The 20,115-nt window shown below is 44.8% G+C and overlaps 1 protein-coding gene and 1 long non-coding RNA gene across 3 annotated transcripts; both read left to right on the top strand.

Moving 5' to 3' along the window:
- The first annotated feature begins 3,834 nt into the window (after positions 1 to 3,834).
- On the top strand, positions 3,835 to 10,946 carry LOC101839501 (olfactory receptor 2AG2). Of its 2 annotated transcripts, XM_005082546.4 has the most exons (3): positions 3,835 to 4,276; positions 5,621 to 5,791; positions 9,211 to 10,946. In XM_005082546.4, exon 3 carries the CDS (start codon positions 9,234 to 9,236, stop codon positions 10,188 to 10,190), a length of 957 nt encoding a protein of 318 aa, XP_005082603.1. In that variant the 5' UTR covers positions 3,835 to 4,276; positions 5,621 to 5,791; positions 9,211 to 9,233; the 3' UTR covers positions 10,191 to 10,946. The 2 variants fall into 2 exon arrangements, with proteins under 2 accessions (XP_005082603.1, XP_021090032.1); XM_021234373.2 differs by lacking the exon at positions 5,621 to 5,791.
- Positions 10,947 to 16,100: 5,154 nt separating this feature from the next.
- LOC121142767 lies at positions 16,101 to 19,562 on the top strand. The gene is made up of 2 exons (XR_005879862.1): positions 16,101 to 17,279; positions 19,131 to 19,562. It is a non-coding gene; the product is annotated as an uncharacterized LOC121142767 (long non-coding RNA).
- Positions 19,563 to 20,115: the final 553 nt, after the last annotated feature.

The following is a 20,115-nucleotide window of genomic DNA, read 5'->3' as shown; positions in this document are numbered from 1 at the left end:
ACAAGGCAGGTTTTCCATATAGGAGATTCTTTTCATCTCCTCCACTACAAAACATTTTAAATTGTTATCAAATTTATAAATTTGACATGACTAGTTGTAGAGGTACAGAAAACCAACCTTGATTAACATGAAACTTCAGTTTTTCTCACACCTCCACAAGCTGGCCTAACACCCATGCTGGGCAATGATTATAGTTATTTTAACAGATTGACATACAGCTTCAGGTCTTTTTCTATGAACAACATATATAAGAATATAATTTATAGCTGGGTGTTAGTGGCACATGCCTTTAATTTCAGCACTCGGGAGGCAGAGGCAGGCAGAGGCAGGCAGATCTCTGTGAGTTCGAGACCAGCCTGGTCTATAAGAGCTAGTTCCAAGACAGCCTCCAAAGCCACAGAGAAACCCTGCCTTGAAAAGCTCCCCCCCCAAAAGAATATAACTTATGTGTACATTTGTAGGACATGAATAAATATTAAAGGAATTTTTTAAATCAAAGAACTTTTTGCAATATGTACATTTGAAAGTTTTTAAAAGATTTTTCCTTTCATGAGAAAAATATTATATTGAGATATATATTATATACTATGCTCCAAAATCTAGTAGTCCTGAAATAACTTCCTATTAACTGTAGTGTGTGTGTATGTGTGTGTGTATGAAGACTCATGTGCATGCATGTGTGTGTATGTTTATATACATATATATGTGAATGTGTGTATGAGTGTCCAAGTTAATGTGTGCATGTTTTGTATGTGTTCAAGTCCATGTGTGTGTTAAGTTCCTATTTATGCATGTATGCATTGTACATGTATGTGTGTGGAGGGCAGAGGACAACCTCAGTTGTGGTTCCTCAAATGCCATCCACCTGTGTGAGTACATGATGTTGTTAGGTCCCAGGCTGTCCAAATATCAAGAAATGAACTTAAGATGAACTATACAATTTCTGACAGATAAAAGCCAGCATTCCTCAGGAATTTTCGAAATCAGTTCCTGCCGGGCGGTGGTGGCACACACCTTTGATCCTAGCACTTGGGAGGCAGAGGCAGGCAGATCTCTGTGAGTTCAAGTCCAATCTGGTCTACAAAGTAAGTTTCAGGACAGCCAGAACTGTTACACAGAGAAACCCTGTCTCAGAAAAAAACAAAACACAAAGCAAAAACAAACAAACAGCCAGTTCCCATTGGCCAAAAGAAGCCACTTCCCTTGCCTCTGGACTATTTGAAAAAGAAATCGTTGTTTACATTTTTTCAAATATATAAAAGTTAAATAGTTGATTTCCTCCTTCCTCAACTCTTATAATATCAGCCCCCGAGTTACTTAATGTTAACAGTTTGATGTACCTTTTTTTTCTCCCTCTTTTACTAGTGTATGGGGGTAAGGACTCTGGCACTGTGATGGCCTGCTTGGGTCACCTGGTAAGCCATCTCTTCAGCCCCCCTTGAGAAAGTCCCTTAAGGTCTTAATTTCATCTTTTTTTTTTTCTCTCTCCCTTTCTGCCTAACACTGGTTCCTCTGTGGTGGCAAGATGTTGACCAACAATGTTCAGAACAGCCTTTTGTAGACCTAGAGGAATAGCTCTCTCCATCCATCAGGTGATTTCAGGCTTCCCTCTGATTGGACTGCCTTGATCACGTGCTTGCTTGCTTTGCTGAACTAGGTGTCAAACCCAGTCTTTTTTTTTTTTTCCCCAGAGACAGGGTTTCTCTGAGACTTTGGAGGCTGTCTTGGAACTAGCTCTTGTAAACTAGGCTGGTCTCGAACTCGCAAAGATCTGCCTGCCTCTACCTCCAGAGTGCTGGGATTAAAGACATGTTCCACCAACGCCTGACTTAAGCCCAGTCTTTTCGAAAGCTAATCAAACACTCTACCATGGAGTCATTACCCCCACCCCACCCCAGCCCTCTTCCTCCTCTTCCTTCCTCTTTCTAATTTGAGACAGAATCACACTACACAGCCTAAGTAGATCAGACTGAACTTGCATTTGAGAAACTCTTGTGTAAGTGTCAGTACTTAACTTATCTGATACAGGTGAGAAAATGAATATTGTCCAGGCATAGGTTGGAGGGGGTCACAGCAAGACTGAAGCTGTGACAAGTTTATTCCAAGCAATCAGACTTTTTATACCCTTATCAGAGATAAAATATAATGGCAGTTGCCAGGGTACAAATGTTGTTTTCAATGTAAGTTGTTCTATTTACCAATGAAGACTCAGATGTTGGGGTGAAAACCTGCTGGATCAGAGAAACTGAGAAGCAACCAGCTGATCTTCCCTTTAGGCCAGAGACCCAGCAAGAGAGCATCTCTCCATCTGTCACAAACCGAAAGGGCCCTCGAATCTCTAAGCCCCTCCCTGCCCCTTCTTGTGCTCCTCTTTCTCCATCTTCCCAGATCCTCCATACTATCTATGGCTAGTTCTTGTCAACTAGTCACTGGCTCCACCCCCTGGCCAAAGGTTAATTTTATTATCACAGCCTCGGAATTTCACAGTGCGATCAAATATCCCACTGCAAGCTGTGCAGAGTACCACAAGATTAATGCCTAAGACCAATCGTCCTGTCAAATTTCTATAAGCTTCGTTGGCTTCTGTCTTAGGGTTTCTATTGCTGTGAAGAGACACCATGACCACAGCAACTCTTATAAAGGAAGACATTTAATCAGAGTGGCTTGATTACAGTTTCAGGGGTTCAGTCCATTATCATCATGACAGGGAGCATGGAGGCATGCAGGCAGGCATGGTACTGGAGGTGAGAGTCCTACATCTTGTAGGCAACAGGATGTCAGCTAAAAATCACCCTGAAGGAAGCTTGAGCGAAAGAGACCCGAAAGTTGGCCCTCAAAGTGACACAGTCCCTCCAACAAGTCCACATTTCCTAATACTGCCACTCCCTTTGGGGGGGCATTTTCTTTCAAACCACCACAATTTTTTTTTTGAGACAGGGTTTCTCTGTATTGTTTTGGAGGCCGTCCTGGAACTCACTCTGTAGACCAGGCTGGCCTCAAAATCACAGAGATCTGCCTGCCTCTGCCTCCTGAGTGCTGGGATTAAAGGTGTGTGCCACCAATGCCCACCACCACAATTTCTAAGGACACAGAAACACAGAGGCAGCCTGAATGCTTCATTGCCTGAGGGAGTGCCTCAGTTTCTCAGGAACCAAAAGGTACACAGTGGCCCAGGAGCCACAGACTCTAACCTGAAACACCTAGACGCATGCCTCTGAAGGAAGTTAGACCAGGCCAATTCTACGATTCCTTGCACTCTTGCTCAGCCTCTTGGGATTACTGTATCTGGCTAGTCAAGTGTGTTTTAGCATAGTGCACAGATCGGCTTAGGTCTGGTGCATGCTGGTCCCCCAAATCATATCCTCTACTGGAGTAACCATATCCTTTACTGGAGATGGGGACAGAAAAATTACAGCACGATCCCCTGGGTGTCAACTGAGGGAGTAGAATGTAAAGAATGCTGAAACTCTTAATTCCCAGAAAGAGAGAGAGAGAGAGAGAGAGAGAGAGAGAGAGAGAGAGAGAGAGAGAGAGAGAGAGAGAACAGGATATATGTCATGTCTTCAGCGCTCGTCTTCAAATGGGGGACACTAAGAATAAATCCTTATCTCCTTATCTTTAAAAATGCTTATCATTTGTATTTTACATTTTCTGACAACAAGCATATTACTTGAACAACTTCAAAGAGAAAGGCTGTGCCTATGAGGGAGAGCCAGTAACTAATGCTTGTAAGTTTAAAGCCGAGGTGTTAACAATCAGGAAGTACTGGCCAGCTCTTGCAGAAACTCAGATCGGCCTTTCTCTGGCCCGTTACTACACTGTGGTTATTGTAACAAATGGGCTTTAAAATCACCAGGTCCAGAGCTTGAATTTCCCTTGCAATAGTGTGGGGAAGTCTCTTCAGCTGTGTCCATAGACACTTTTCTTAGTCATCTCCATATACCACGGAGCAGGGCTGGAGCCTGGAAAGGACACAGAGGTCATGTGCACCATCAGAGGGATGCCTGGAGTCAGAACTTCCTCAGACAGAAGGAGCTGAACTTTCTTTGAGGAAGTGGCACCAGCAGAGTCGTCCCTGGCTTTCTCAGACGTCTTGACTCATAGTGTGACACGGGCTGAAGACACTGTGGAAGTGGCCCTCGGACCTGACACCTCAGGGAACTTGATTCCTGCCATTGGAAGTTCTTCCTAGGACTTGCTGCTGTTTCCAACGTCTCTTCCTGGAAAGCACAGCACACTACTGGTTGGTCCAGCAGAAAAGCTCTCTGGTGCTGAGGTAAGGCCAAGGTGTCTCATATTTAGTCAGGACTGGAGTCTCATTTGATTTCTACTTGAAGCTGAGTCACAGCTCTACAGAGCTGACCAGACCCTTCTGGAGTTGTCTCATTGAAATGAGCTTGCATTTCGTGTCACTTCAAGATCTACACTTACCAAAAGAATTGAAATACTCGGAGCTGAATAGTTCAGGCACTCTGGTGTCAGTAGGAGAATCTGTGTAGAGGAGATGAGGCAGAAGGTCAAAGGACCATGTTCATGTTTCCTGTTAAGGTAACCACCACATCAGAGTGGAAATGCCACCAGAAGTGTAGACCTTGTCTGGCTTGTTGGATGTATTCATAGCATCTGAAACAGACAAAAGTGCTGGGCGGTGGTGGCTCGTGCCTCTAATACCAGCACTTGGGAGGTAGAAGGAGGTTAGATCTCTGAGTTTGAGTACAGAGGCCAGCCTGGTCTACAGAATGACAGAGAGAAATCCTGTCTTGAAAACCCAAACCAAACCAAGCCAAGCCAAGCCAAACCAAACCAAACAGCCCTCTTGGCTGTTTGGGTTCTGGGAAGGCTAGCAGACCATGGGAAGCCACTCTGTAGAAATAGATAGAAGCTGCATTAGTACACTTGAACATCTGTACAAACTGGTGCTAACAACAGCACCCACATCTTCTCTTGAGCCAGATGAAGGTGTCTAAGGGCTGGTGTCCTTTGAGGCTACTCTCCTTGCCTTGCAGAAAGCTACCTTCTTTCTACGTCTTCATATGGTTATTTCTCTCAGTGGGGGTACTCCTTGAGTCTCTCTTCATGCCCTAGTTACCTATTCTAGAAAGAATCACAGACTCTAGCCAGATGGGACCAGGCTCTGGAGGTGCCCATCAGACAACAAATCTCTTTACACCCGTGTCCCCTCTCTCTGCTGACAGAGGGATGGGAATTCCACTGGTCTCAGTCTCTTCAGTCTGTTGGGAAGACCAAGTGACAGGGTGTGAGGAGAGCACGTCTGTTTAATGTCAGTCACCAGTGGCTTGGGGTACCAGGTTCTGGAGTACAGAGAGTGGGTCCTAGAGCTGGACTGCCATCTGCAAGTTCTAGAATCACTGTCAGGACGTAGTGCCCAGTCTGCATTCCTTCCTCCCTTCTCTGCCTTCCTTTTTTCTGGAAAAAAAAAAGTGTGGCAGAATTGACTTCATGGGTTGTCGTGTGCCTCAGGGATCTCAGCAGGGCCTGAAGCTGCCTCACAGGAAGCAGTGAGTGGGGAGCCGGCTGCCACAGTGTTTTGTACATGTCACTGCCCTTTTTTTTGCTTCCTTCCAGTCTGGTCTTTACCCTGGATTTTATCTGTTGTCAGGTGTTGGCTGGGGACTGTCTGCTCAGAGGTCAGAGGAGTGGGAATGCTCTCAGCTCCTTCCCAGAATCCACAAGGAGTCCAAGGCAGTGGTTGCCCTCTGTGGAAGGGCCTGTGTCGTCTGCTCCAGTGTCCCTGGCATACCCCCCTGCTCCCGCACCCTGCCTGTCACAGGTATTTCCTTATCCATCCCTTGCCAATGGGCACATAGGTTGAAGATGCTGGCGGCTTTGTACCAGGACAGGTGCTCTGAGTTACATCTCTAGGATGTTAATTATAGCGATCTATGCTCCCTCTTCATCCAGTGCCTTAACTTGGCACAGGTGCAGGCATCTCTGCAGTATGCTGACTTAGGGACCATTTGGAGATGCATTTACTTATTTAAATACATTAGTTTTTGAGAGAGGATTTCACGTAACCTAGGTTGACTTCCAACCTGAGGTACAGCTAAGGACAATCTGTAACATAAGATCTTCCTGCCTCCATCTCCCAGGTGCTGTCATTATAAGCATGTGTTGTCACACTTTGTTTTAAATAGCACAGGGGATGGAGCCTGGGACTTTATGCACTCTACCATCTGAGCTACACGTTCAGTCTTTGAGTTCTTTGTTTAGTCTGGACAGACATCTCTGGCAGGATGTCCGATGGGAGGTTTGCAGGAGAGTGGCCGGTCCTGATTTTGTCAAGGAATTTGTAGATAAGAAATTCACTGAAGTCTTTTGGCTCCAAAGTCTTATTTCAAAACTGCGCTTTTTTCCTTATTTTAAATTTTAAGAAAAAGGACAAGGCCGAAGAGCAGCCTCTGAATAGGTTAGTAGACGAAGCAGATTATTTGGGCCTGATTGCCAGAGCTCTTGATATGCAAATGTACCTCTGAGAAGAAATGCAAATTGAGACAGGGAGAGTCTCCAGATGTATGATCCTAAAGAAATCTCTGGTCTTTCTGGGGTTTCTAAATAACAGTGGTAAAACCTTCCTTCCTTTATTCTGTAGGTTTCCAAGTCTAGTCACACAAAGTAGACTAAGTCCTTGCTCTGGTAGTGGTGTCCACACAACAGGTCCCTCCTTGGCTGCGTTGCCGTCTGCAAGGCGGTGAGCGTGCTAACCCACTGTGGCAGGTGGGTGCAGGCATCTCATCCTGGCTCCCCTCAGACACGCGCTGTTCTTAATTTTACTCATGCCTGTCTCCTTCTTGCTTATAAAATGGCTTTAACCCTGGGATCCTGGCTCTTTATCATCTGAAATTGGGGTGTGGCTCTCACTCAGCAGGGGCTGTTTTAGTTTGCTTGGAATCTGCTTTGCTCTTCCTGCCCTGCCTGCACTCCAGCCCTGCTTCAGTCTGGATACAACCCTTCCAAGGCTTGATCCAAGTCTCCCTTCCCCAGGAAGACTTCTCTGACTGCAGCCAAGCAGGGCAGTTACTTTGATTTCTGTACAACATTCCCACACTGCCCCTGGTTTTCTTACTGATTTAGCAATAAGTAAAGCTATACATGAAGTCTTTGGTGCCTCATTATTTGGTTAAACTGGAGTAGGCATCGTCTGCTGAACAATACATTTTTGTTGGCCAGTGACTGTTTTACCATCTGTCCCTACACTGTTTAGGATTAGGCATTGTCTGTGTCAGTGCTCAGTAAAGGCCAACTGAGAACAATGACAAAACAGTGTGTCATGTTGATTCATGTGCTAAACTTATCACACAAGTGAAGAAACCACTTGGTCTCACCAACAGTAGTTCCCAGAAGCAATTTTGGATTAGGGGTGGGGGATGGGCAGCTCATCCTTGATGCCAGCTGCTACTGCATGGATTTGGGGGTCAGGGGAGAACAGTTTTTAGAATTTCTTTCTACATAGTACACAGTGACAGGACTTGGAGTCCTGGAACACAGCTGGTTAAAGCCCCTATCATGGCTGACTGCACAGTTCACTTGGAATGGAGCAGGTTTGTACCCCACATGGGATACCCCAGGAAAGTACAGGGAGGCCTGCTGAGTAAGACAGAGGAAACCAGGGGGAACAACTGGGATTCTGGGTGAAATGAAGGGTGGCAAGTGGGATCAAATAACCAGAGAATGCAGCTCAGCAATGGGTACCTCTGGTCATGGTGTGTGTGTGTGTGTGTGTGTGTGTGTGTGTGTGTGTGTGTGTGTACACATGTATTGTTGGGAGGCTCTAGCTAACAGGAAGGTCTTGACCACTGTCCATTCAACCAGCAGTAGCCTAGCCTTCCTTGTGTCTGAGGCTCAGAGACTGACTGCAGGGTATGAGAGAGAGAGAGCTTGGTCAGACAGAACTGGCTCTGTGCTAGACAGATGGGGTTCTGTTTAGATCAGCAAGAGACACTGAAATCATACAAGAGGTTCTGGGGTAGAGGTGGGACTGATGCTGTGGCCCCTGGCTCAGAGCTGCTCCTTAAAGACATGACTGAGGACAACTCCACAGAGCAGTGGTTCTCAACCTTCCTAATGCTTCAGTCCTTTAAATCAGTTACTCATGTTGTGGTGACCCCCAACCATAAAATTATTTTTGTTGCTAATTCATAACTGTAATGTTGCTGCTGTTAGGACTCATAATGTAAATATCTATGTTTTCTGATGGTCTTGGGTGACCTTTGTGAAATGGTCATTGGACCCCCAAAAGGGTTGTGACCCACAGGTTGAGACCATTGCTCTAGACCCTACCTCCCTTTGTCTTTCCCTTTAGTCTTTCCTCCAGGGTCTCATACATTCCAGTTTTGCCTCAGACTTACTATGTAGCCAAGGATGACCTTAAACTCTAGACTGTCCTGTCCAGGGTGGGATTACATGCATGTGTTACCACACCTTAGTCAGGGCTGGGATCAAACCCAGGACTTTGTGCATGGAAGATAAGCACTCTATTAATACATGATGCAGCCCCAGCCCCAGATCTCACAGGTTCTTCCACCTCCCAATAGGGCCATCCTGACGACTAAAGGTTTAGCACATGGGCCTCTGGAGGACTCTCAAGCCTTTAGCCTCTTAAGCTTCATTTTCTCATTTGTAAAAGCACAATAAAGCCACTTTGTGAGACATGAGACACACACAGTGAAACTGAGAATACCATGAGAATAGTTGGCTTCCTAGAAAGTACCCAGGAGCACCTGTGACTGTAGCCCATCACTGTTAGTCTTCTCCTCATGGTTTGGGGACCCAAAAGAGTGAAGGTCCTGCATTAATGACTTGCCCACCCTCCTCACAGCTCTGTTACTCTAACTCCTGAGACTTTTGCGTGTGCTGTCTTAACACATGCTTAGCAGAAAGTCATTCGACTTTATGATTCTGATGGAAAAGGACACACAGGCATTAGCTTTGCTCCTGACCCAAACTTGAGCCATTTGAATACTCAGGAAACATCTTCCTGCCTTCTTTCCCATGACTTACCCAGATGCCTCGTCCCTAAGTAAAGGAAGGCCTGCATGATTTCTCCAGCTTCCTTGAGCTCCATCAATACTATCTAAAATCATCATCCCCTTGAAGAAAGCACCCCCTAGTCCTTGTGCTGGAACATAGATCCTAACTGGGAGGCTCACAGGAGTTTAGGCAGTCATCCATTTCTGTCTTTCTCTCTTCTAGGAGCCAAGTCAGCCCCAAAGACTATGAACTTCTCCTCCGAGAACTGCAACATATCTGACTGGCTGAAGCTAGAGGCAACCGTGAAGGCCTCTGTGTACGTGGTGACTTTCTCTATTGCCACATCCATCACCATTGTCATTACTGCAATAGTGTCACAGAATCTGCAGCTGAGGAAAGACGTCCGACTAGTCTTCCTTTGCCATCACCTGCTATGTATCTCTTCCTACTGTGGCCTGGGGGTTGTCTTCCAAGGAATGCGGGCCTTGATGGCCAACAGTCCCCTGCTGCTATGCTGGCTGGTATTTGGTGCACAGCTAAGTGTTGGAGAAGGGATCCTCCTTACTCTGGCCTTGATGGCTCTCAACACTTATCTTGACATTTGTTATCCCCTGAACTCTCCATCCATGGTAGATCGTGCTAAGTACAGGATTCTGACTGCGACCTGGACCACTGTTATACTCAAGAATGTTGGCTTATTCCTCATAGAAGGCACTAACCCTGCTCCAGCCTCTGTTTTCCAGTCTGCCCCGCTCTGTCCTGTGATCTTGAATGGCATGCCTGCCAGAGTCATCGGCATGTTTTTCCTTGCCCTTCTGTTATCCGTCATTCTTGTGAGTTACTGTCTGATATACCGAGAAGGGAAGCGGGCAGGCCATTTTAACAGATCAAACATCAAGGCCAGGAGAACTGTCCTTGTTCATCTACTGCAGATAAGCTTACACATGATACCCACCCTGCTATTCATAGGTTTGGGAAAACAATGTGGGACGTTTTTCTTTGCTCTAAACCTGGTGCTTTTTGGTGTCTTCGCATTTGCTCAGTGTTTCAACCCTCTGGTATACGGGTTACGCAACAGAGAGCTGCAGAGAAAATTGTACCCTTGGCTGCACTGTCAGAAGAAGCAGCAGGGGGCTAGTTTAAACAAAAATTTAGTTCTTCGGAGCAACTCCAGCCTTAATAGGTGTGTCAGTTTAGGTTAAGAACTTGACTTGTGTTCTACCCAAAACTGTCGCCTGGCTTTGATTCAGAAAGTACTGAGACTTCTCTGCTGCACCTTGGTGAGGTCAGCCAGTGCCTTTAACTCTAAATCCAGATGAGCTCTTTCTTCTGATGCATCTGAGCGTGATAGCTGAAAGGGCCGGATACAGGAGTCACATGATAATGAAAACATTGGAAAAGTTGGAGGAAACAGAAGTCAGGAATCCCGCCGATTGGTGTCACATCAAGGTAGGACAAGTAGTCCTGTGCTCTGGGCACTCATATCTTGACATCTTTGTCAGCCAGGAGAAAGAGAAACAAGATGGCTTCTACCTCCTCCCATCTTCCATATGTCACATACTCTCCTGTAATTGGTGGAACCTAACTGGCCATTGAGACCCTAAAAGCAAAGGAGTCTGGGAAATGTAGTTCTTAGTTTTACTGATTTGGTAGTCTGGGAAGTTACCTCACAAGGGGGAGTGAGTGAGGACTGAATGAGCCAGCTTATGGGCCCCTCTCTTACTACACTTAGTTTTATTTACAGATTATAATGCTAACAGAAACAAAAGGCACTAGTGGGATTACGTTCCTCTCACTATACAAGCCATTTTACACCATGTCAACCCTCACAACAATTTTGTAATGTAGACATAACTACTCTTGATTTACAAATGAAAAAATGGAGATTGAGAAATGTAAGCCTAGGAGGTTCTAAATCTTACAGTTCTCATAAAATTTTCTGCATATGCTTTTTGGCACAGGGTAATCACTTTTCTTAAAACATTAAAAAGAAATATGAGAGAGAGCGCGAGTGAGCGGGGGAGGGGGAGAGAAAGAGAGAGAGAGAGAGAGAGAGAGAGAGAGAGAGAGAGAGAGAGAGAGAGAGAGAGTCAGAGGACAATTGTTAGAACTTGGTTTTCCCTTCCACTTTTATGTAGGTTCCTTTATGTGGTCATCAGGCTTTCGAGGCAAATGCTGAGCCATGTTGCCAGCCCAACTTTTTTGTTTTTGAGAGCTGAAACCAATTGCTTAAGAAAGTCTACTTTGCTTTGGGTCTGGACAGAGGAGATCCTTTCTTACCTCTCACTTTATCCATCATGCCTCCCAAATGCTGGGATTAAAGTAGAATATCATTACTGCCCCACCTTTTCTACAAACTCTTACACCACAAAAATCAGGCTCTTTGCATTGACATATTAAACACTTTGAAAATAAAGAATCTTTTCGGGCTAGAGAAATGGCTCAGCAGTTAAGAGTACATATTTCTCTTGCAGAGGAACCATGGATTCAGTTTCCAGCACTCACATTAAGCAACTCATAAACTCCTGCAACTCTAGCTCCAGAGGACCCAACACCCTCTTCTGGACTCCATGGTTACCTCACTCACAGGTGCACATATCTTCTCACAGATGCACATAAATAAACATAATTAAAAAATAAAAATAGGTCAGCCTTGAAACCATATACACACAAACAACAAAAACAGACTCAGTGGGTTGTTTCTACATATATTTGTGCATGCATACTGTGGGTATGTATGTATGTGTGTGCGTGTGTGTGTGTGTGTGTGTGTGTGTGTGTGTGTGTGTGTGTGTGTATGTATATTAGTCAGTATTCTGTTGCTGTGAACAGACACCATGACCATGGCAAGTCTTATAAAGGAAAGCATTTAATTGGGGTTGGCTTTCACTTTAGAGGTTTAGTCCATTATCAGCATGGCAGAAATCATGGTGGCATGCAGGCAGACCCGGTGCTGGAGAAGGAGTTAAGAGTTCTATATCTGGATCCTCAGGCAGCAGGAAGAGAAAAAGATACTGGGTCTGGATTGAGCATTTGAAAACCCAAAGCCCACCCCCAGTGATACATTTCCTCTAACAAGGCCACACCTACTCCAACAAGGCCACATGTCCTAATTGCTGTCAAGTAGCACCCCTCCCTAATGACCAAGTATTCAAACACAGTCTATGGGCACCATTCCTATCCAAACCACCATAGTATGTAATAACAATAATCAAAGAAAATGCATCTATCAACTTGAAATGGGGGGAAACATGGGTGGGGTTTAAGGGAGAGTAGTTGTGAGCGATGGGAGCAAGGAAAGGGTGTGGTAAATGATATGATTCTATTTAAATTAAAAACATTAAAAATAATAATATGGGGTGAGGAAAAAAGATTGTCAAAGCCAGAGGAACAGGAGTTTGCTATGAGGTTGTGTCTCCCAGGAATGTTAGAAGTCTCATCTTACCAACATGACTGCCCAAACATGAGTTGAACAAGGATATTTGGCATGCTAACATACACAGGCAAAGCCAGGAGGCTTCAAGCCCACACAAAGAACTACAGGCAACTAGGGAATGCTGAGAGCAGGAGAAATAGTCTTCCCCAGGAAGAGCACACCAAATGGTTATCCAAATACAAATGGTCAACCTGAAAACATATGTATATAATTAACATTATGTGTGAATTTGAAAAACAGCAAAGAGGGGTATATGGAGGGGTTATAGGGAGGAAAGGAAAGGGGAAAATGATACAATTATATTATAATCTCAAAAATAATTAAAAAACAATAAAATAAATATTTTTAAAAAGTCTCTCTCTTTTTTAACCCAGAAAGTCAAAGAAGAACAAAAGTTGACCACACTTAACTCAATTGTAACTCCTAGATCTAATGACTTTGCTTGTAATATTAGTTGGTAGTTGTGGTGATATATTGTTTATGACTTATTAAAGCTTGCCTAAGGATTCAGAAAGCAAAGTTAACCACAGGCCATAGAAGCCAGGCACACACCTTCAATCCTAGCAGCCAGAATCTAGAAGGTAGTGGTACACACTTTTAATCCTAGTACTCAGGATTAAGAAATTAGATGAATCTCTAAGTCCAAGGCCACCCAGATCTACATAAGAGTGAATCAGTCTAAAAGAGAATTATAGCTCACACCTTTAATCCCAACATTAGGGAAGTATGTAAGACAGAAGCAAGGTCTCAGACAGGTATTCATTCTCCAGCCACACTGAGGAAAGGTTACAGTCTGAGGCTTAGTGAGGGCTCCTGGAGACAGGACCAGTTCATTTAGCTTGAGGTAGGGGTAAGAAGCTAGTGGCCAGCTGCTTTGCATTTCTGATGTTCAGCTTGAAGCTTGAACCCCAATATAGGTCTCTGGGCCACTTATTTTTCATGTTATAGGTAGTTTTATACCTTCAAATGCAAATTTAATATATTTTTCAAATTGGGAATATATGGTATAAAATTTTAAAAGCTGGCAATGAAATGAATGGAAATACATCTCCTCCCCTGTTGTGGTTTGAAAGAAAATGGCCCCCAAAGGGAGTGGGACTATTAGGGGTGTGGGCTTGTTGGAGGAATTGTATCACTGTGGAGGTGGGTTTTGAGGTCTCATGTATGCTCAAGGCATGTCTAACGTCTCAGACCACTTCCTGCTGTCCATGAGTTAAGACGTAAGAACTCCCAGCTCCTTTTCTAGTACCGTGTCTACCTGCATGCTGCCTTGTGTCCCACCATGATAATGGACTAAACCTCTGAACTGTGAGCATGTCAGCAGTTCCTCTCCATGGCCTCTGCTGCATCAGTTCCTGTCTCCAGACTCCAGCCTTGCTTGAGCTCCTGTCCTGACTTTCTCCAGTGATCTGGACTATATAATCTGGAAGTGTAAGCCAAATAAACACTTTCCTCCCTAACATGCTGTTTTGTTGCAGCAATAGAAACCCTAAGACAAGCCCATTTGCTCAGCTTCTTGATTCTCTTTTCTAAGTCAGTAACTTGTGATTTTGCGCGCCTTCCTTGAGAGATGATCTACAGAGAGCAAACTACTGGTAATTTCTCATTCTTAAGAATTTTATTCCTATTTCCTTCCTTCCTTCCTCCTTCCCTCCCTCCTTCCCTCCCTTTCACCTTCCTTCCTTCCTTCCTTCCTTCCTTCCTTCCTTCCTTCCTTCCTTCCTTCCTTCCTTCCTTCCTTCCTTCCTTCCTTCCTTTCTTCCTTTTTGAGTCAGTGTTTCTCTGTGTAACAGCTTTAGCTGTCCTGGAACTAGCTCTGTAGACCAGGCTGGCCTTGAACTCATAGAGATCTGCCTGCCTCTGCCTCCTGAGTGCTAGGGGTGGGCCACCACTACCTGGCTACTTTTGTTTCTTTTTGAGACAAGGTATCACTATGTAGCCTTGGCTGATTTGGAACTTGCTATGTAGATCAGGATGGCATTGAGTTTATAGACCCGAACTGCATTTACTTACTGAATGCTGGAATTAAAGGTATGTGCCACCATGCCCAGCCTCATTTGTAAGATAATTTAAGTCTTCATAATGTGGATTTGGATCTGAAAGATGTTTACTTAGGTGATTATAATCGTGGTTTATGTCATGAGTGATGTGACAAGAGCCAGGATCAATTTTAGGATGTGAAATTCTGAGCCAGGCAAGGAGGCACATGCCTTTAATCCCAGCACTGAGGATGCAGATGCAGGTCATTTCTGAGTTCAAGGACAGCCTGATCCACAGAGCTAGTTTTGAGGCCGCTAGGGCTACACAGAGAAATGAGAGATAGAGACAGATAGATAGATAGATAGATAGATAGATAGATAGATAGATAGATAGATAGAGACAGAATCAGAGACACAGAGAGAGACAGAGATACAGAGACAGAGACACACAGAGAGAGACAGAGAGAAGGGAGGAAGTGGTGGTTACAGTCACTTGCAATCTGATGAGAGCTCTTGTAAAATGTGCCCTTTCCACATTCCTTTGTTGTTAATGAAACAGTCAGAAAGGGGAGGATGTTGGGGCAAATATTCAGAGAAGATGAACTTTGCAAATAGTTCTAAGAAATTAAGTCACTTAAGGAAAAATAATATAAATTATCTCAAAATTTCAAACCTTGAATGCATGTTTCATTTATCCCAACTGTACCAATGTCACTACAGCATGGAACATTTCTGACCACTGACTAATTGTCAGACCGAACTTGGAAAATCTCTAAAAGCAAGAATTTTAAAAACTTGACACCTTTTCATCTAAGAAAATATTAAATGAATTAGGCCATTTAGTAGCTTCAGAAGTTCAAACCACATTTACAAACCTGAAGAATTCTTTTTCTCTGAGAAGATCAAAGCCTATGGCTGTGAATGCTCACCTGGTAGCCAAGCAACGACACACATTTACATCTCTTCCATTGGCGGGGCTGGAGGAGAAGATGTCAGAGTATTCTTTTTTTAAATTATATTTTCACATATGACTGTGCGTTAGGTGCATGCAGTGCCGCCAGAGGCCAGATGAGGGCATTGGAGCCCATGGGACTGGAGTTACAGGTAGTTGTAAGCTGTTCTGTGGGTGCTGGGAATGGAACCCAGGTCCTCTGGAAGAATAGTCAGTGCTTTTAACCACTGAGATCTCATTCCAGCATCACCAGCATATTCTTAAGGGATAAGAGGGCTGTGTGATGGAGCTGGCTTTGAGGATATTGGAAAAGACTGTCCCCAAAGCTTCCTGCCTCTAAGTGGGTGGCTCTCAGATAAAAGAGAGTGGAGGGGACTGTAAGGGTCCTGTTGGAAGGAGAGGGTGGAGGGTACTGTAAGGGACCTGCTGTAAGGAGAGGATGGAGGGTACTATAGAGAGTCTTGCTGTAAGGAGAGGATGAGGAGACTGCTGAGGGTCCTGCTGTAAGGAGAGGATGGAGGGTACTATAGAGAGTCTTGCTGTAAGGAGAGGATGAGGAGACTGCTGAGGGTCCTGCTGTAAGGAGAGGATGGAGGGTACTATAGAGAGTCTTGCTGTAAGGAGAGGATGAAGGGACTGCTGAGGGTCCTGCTGTAAGGAGAGGATGGAGGGTACTATAGAGAGTCCTGCTGGAAGGAGAGGGTGGAGGGGACTGTAAGGGACCTGCTGTAAGGAGAGGATGGAGGGTACTATAGAGTCTTGCTGTAAGGAGAGGATGGAGGGGACTGCTGAGGGTCCTGCTGTAAGGAGAGAATGGAGGGTACTATAGAGTCTTGCTGTAAGGAGAGGATGGAGGGGACTGTAAGGGACCTGCTGTAAGGAGAGGATGGAGGGTACTATAGAGTCTTGCTGTAAGGAGAGGATGGAGGGGACTGCTGAGGGTCCTGTTGGAAGCAGAGGATGGAGATGGAGTAGGAAGCATCTGCTAAGACAATAATCCGGAAAGACGAACTCTGATCCAAATGCCACAAAGTGACTTTTTCTCACCAGCAATTTTCCTACGTAACACACAAATACCCACATTTGCTGTGGATGGTCTTCCCCACCTTCCATCTCCACCACCTTCCAATTCTAGAAGACTCACAAGCAATCTGGAGGCACAGGCATGTGGTAAGAAAGCAAAAGCAAGGACTACTTGGGGGAAGAAGGGAAATCAGTCAGAGGGTCGGGTACTGTCTTCGTTAGGGTTTCTATTGTCATCTCAAAGGGAACATGAGCTAATTTATTCTGGAGTAAACTATGATTTAAACTGTGAACACAGATTTAGGGTACCCCAAATGCTATGTACTGACCTGGCAATAGTTTCTTGATTTTTTTTTAATAAGAAAAGAAAATGAAGTCCTAAGTCAGGGCAACTTTCCAATACATGGGTGGAATGTCCGATAGGTGGTTACAGCAAAGTGGGAAGCCTCGCTGTAGGCCTCAGATGATGCCTGATGACATTCTTAGCTTTGGGCTGGGAGATTGTTAGTATGTTCTGGGAAGATTTTACCTTATAGTCATGGGCCACTAGGTCAAACACAGAGGGGGGTGATGCCTGACTCTCAAGAAGGCTAAAGATAGACTTGGAGCATTCTACTCTCTGTCATGGAAATTCTAACCAGTCAATCGATCCTGGAAATCTTTAACATAGGTGCAGCTGTTTTCTCCCTTGGGAACTTCAGGTCACAGGCACGTCAAGGTTGGAGTTTCATGTTATTTCCTGGTCCACCGAGATGTGAACAAGCATCTCCATGCTTCTGCCGCCACACAAGGGCTGCCTGTAACAGGAAGATATCACTGCAGCTGTCCTTGCCATGATGTAATGGATCCACAAACCAAGCAGCAAAGCAAATTCTTCCTCCTCTGTACTGCTTCTCGTCAGGTATGCCACCACAGAAAACTGACGCTGAGAAGTGAGGTCACTGATAGGATTGCCTGACCATGTGGTTTATGGAATTTAGGAAGAGGCTGATGGGAGGAATGGAAAGAGTTTGGCCCTGTAGGTTAGAGCAGGCCTAGAGTTCAATGTAGATGAGAGTTCAATGGGCTGTTCTAGCAGGAGAGTGAAGGTCTAGACTATCAATAGGAATGTAGACAGTGAAGGCCAGGTTCATGACACTTTGGAAAGACTCTAAACAAGAACCGGAGTAGAGGACATTTATGTTACACTTGACACAGAGTCTGGCTATCTTCAGCCCATATTCTGAAAATTTGAGTGAGACTGAATTTTAAAATAATAGACTAATTGGTTTAGTGAAGAAAATTTCAAGACAACCTAACATGCGGGCTGTGGAATGGTGTCATGAGCACGCTATGTCAGAAACAGAGGTAAACACATTTATGTCCTTCTACAACGTAAGACTTTATTGAACGGTAATAAACTCACAAGCTACAGCATTTTCACTGGCAACAATTTGTCGGGTATCCCCACTTTCCTTAATAACCCCGGCCAAGGGAAACGTGATCTTCACTGCAATATTAATGATTAATTCTCAGATCACATATTACACATATATGTAGCATTTATCTCTATCTACCACTATCTATCTTTCTATGTATGTTACAGACTAGCTACCGAGAGTTAAGGTGGCAAAGGCCTGGGAAGCCGGAGTTGATGCAGTTAGAAGTGCACCAGCGTGTGTAGGGTGAGATAAACGAGCCGGAGACAAGCAGGTGCTGAAATTACTGCTGCAGTATTTGGCTGCAGGGACAGGGCTGAGCTGTAGAGTTGAGTTCAGCTGCAGAACCCGAATTCAGGACTAGGTCCAGATGAATGGTTGAGCAGGTGCAATGAGCAGTAGGTCCAGATGGACCAATAGGAGGATGGTAGATGGGCAATTTGAGTAATCTCCGGCAGCAGCGGGGACCAAACTGAACTGAAGTCCTTGGGACATTCAGGAATTCTCCACCTGTTGATCAATAGATGCACATACCAAGCAGTTAGATGATAAGTTGGTGGGAACCATCACCAACACAGGGATTGGCATCCTCCTTATAGGGCATAGACAAGGGGTCACACTCTTTGCCCAGGCAAGCGTGTGTGATCAATTCTTAGGTTTGGTTTTCCTGATATGATGTCAATTTGCCCATATGCTTCTATAGTCCCAGTCCACTAATAAATCTATAGAGAGGTCCTCTTCCATTCCCAGGAGTTTGTAATTTGTCAGTCTGTGTTGTATAGATGGCGCCAAACAGATGGTGCCGTTCTCCCGTCCATCCAGGTGCAAACTCACCCTGCATCAGCAAACAGAGTCAAAAGCTGCTTGTAAAAAGAAGTCTCTCAAGGAAAGACACATTCTGAAAGCAACAACAATGACAAAAAAACAAACAAAAACAAAAAACCAGCACACCCTTTTACATGATATAGAGTAACTTAGGTCTAGCCTCATCTCAACACTGGGTCATATTGTCTTCATGGAGTACCTGAGGCTGTTGTGTATGGAGCTATAAAGGTAAAGCCTATATTACAATGAAGATCAGAAATATGGGAAGCTTGCCAGCGGAAACTGTGGGCATTGGGTGGAAATGGCCCAAGGGAGACTACAACCGATATATGCAACAGAGCAGGAGGGACAGGGCTCTGCAAGCCCATCGGAGCACAGATGATGCCAATACCAGTCCCAGATGCCAAACATGGAGTTGCAGGACTTTTTTTTTTGTGGTTCGTCCTATTGGATTTCAGTCTTAATTTGGTATGGTATTGTTGTGTCCCTGTTCCTTTCTTTTGTCACAGGAATGTCTGTTCTGCGTCACTGTTTGCTGGAAAGAAGTAAATTCCCCTTTGATTTAACAGGCCTGACAGATGGGGGTCGCTTCGTGGAGTCTTCGAAGAGACTTTGGACTTTTGGATAATGTTTAAACTGTTAGGACTATGGGAGGTTTTAAAGTTGGGCTGAGTACATTCTGCATTATCAGAAGACCATGTACCTATGGTGGCCTGGACAGGATGCTATTATTTGGTTGTAAAATATCTGCCAAAAGCTCATGCCAAAGACATTGAATACTGGATCTCTGGTTGGTAGTGATATTTTGGATGTTGGGACCTAACCGGAGGAAGTGAGTTACTGGAGGATAAGCCTTGAGGTTTATAGGCTGGCCCTACACCCTGTATCCTTCTGCTTCACGGACCAACAAGATGTGAATAAACACCCTCATATTCCTGTCACCATAGCTGTGATTGGTTTCTACCACTATACCTTCCCTGCCATGACGGGAGGTCCCCTCCAACTGTGTTCCCTGCCATGACGGGATGTCCCCTCCAACTGTGAGTCAGAATAACTCCTTCCTCCCTTAAGCTGCCTCTTGTCAGGTATTCTGTCATATGGAGAGAAAGTAATACCAGAGGAAGTTATTCAAATATCCACCAAGGTGGATATTTGGCAAAGCAGGCCCACAGTTCGCAAAGATGCTTGCTGTAAAAACCTGTTCAATCCTCGGAATCCACTTAAAGGTAGAAGTGCCTCCATGATGCCTACAGGAACTCTGTGGCATGTGTGCCCCTCTCCAATCAAAAAAGTTATCCACCACACATGAATGGCTAAACAAAATGAGGTGTGAGCATACAAGTAAACAATAGAATAAAATACTCTGCAGCCTTAAAAGGGAAGGAAATTCTCAGGCTGGGTATGGTAGCACACATCTTTCTTCCTACTGAGGCAGAGGCGGAGGCGGAGGCGGAGGCAGGGGGATCTCTGTGAGCCCCTGGCTGACCTAGGCTG

The sequence above is a fragment of the Mesocricetus auratus genome, unplaced genomic scaffold (assembly GCF_017639785.1).
Source record: "Mesocricetus auratus isolate SY011 unplaced genomic scaffold, BCM_Maur_2.0 Super-Scaffold_100010, whole genome shotgun sequence".
Lineage (NCBI taxonomy): Eukaryota > Metazoa > Chordata > Mammalia > Rodentia > Cricetidae > Mesocricetus > Mesocricetus auratus.
The sequence above is the reverse complement of the archived record's forward strand: the minus strand, read 5'-3'. Positions and strand labels throughout refer to the sequence as shown.

Bases quoted from the DNA above. Each gene is read 5' to 3' on its own strand.
- LOC101839501 (XM_021234373.2), top strand. From the start codon at position 9,234: ATGAACTTCTCCTCCGAGAACTGCAACATATCTGACTGGCTGAAGCTA.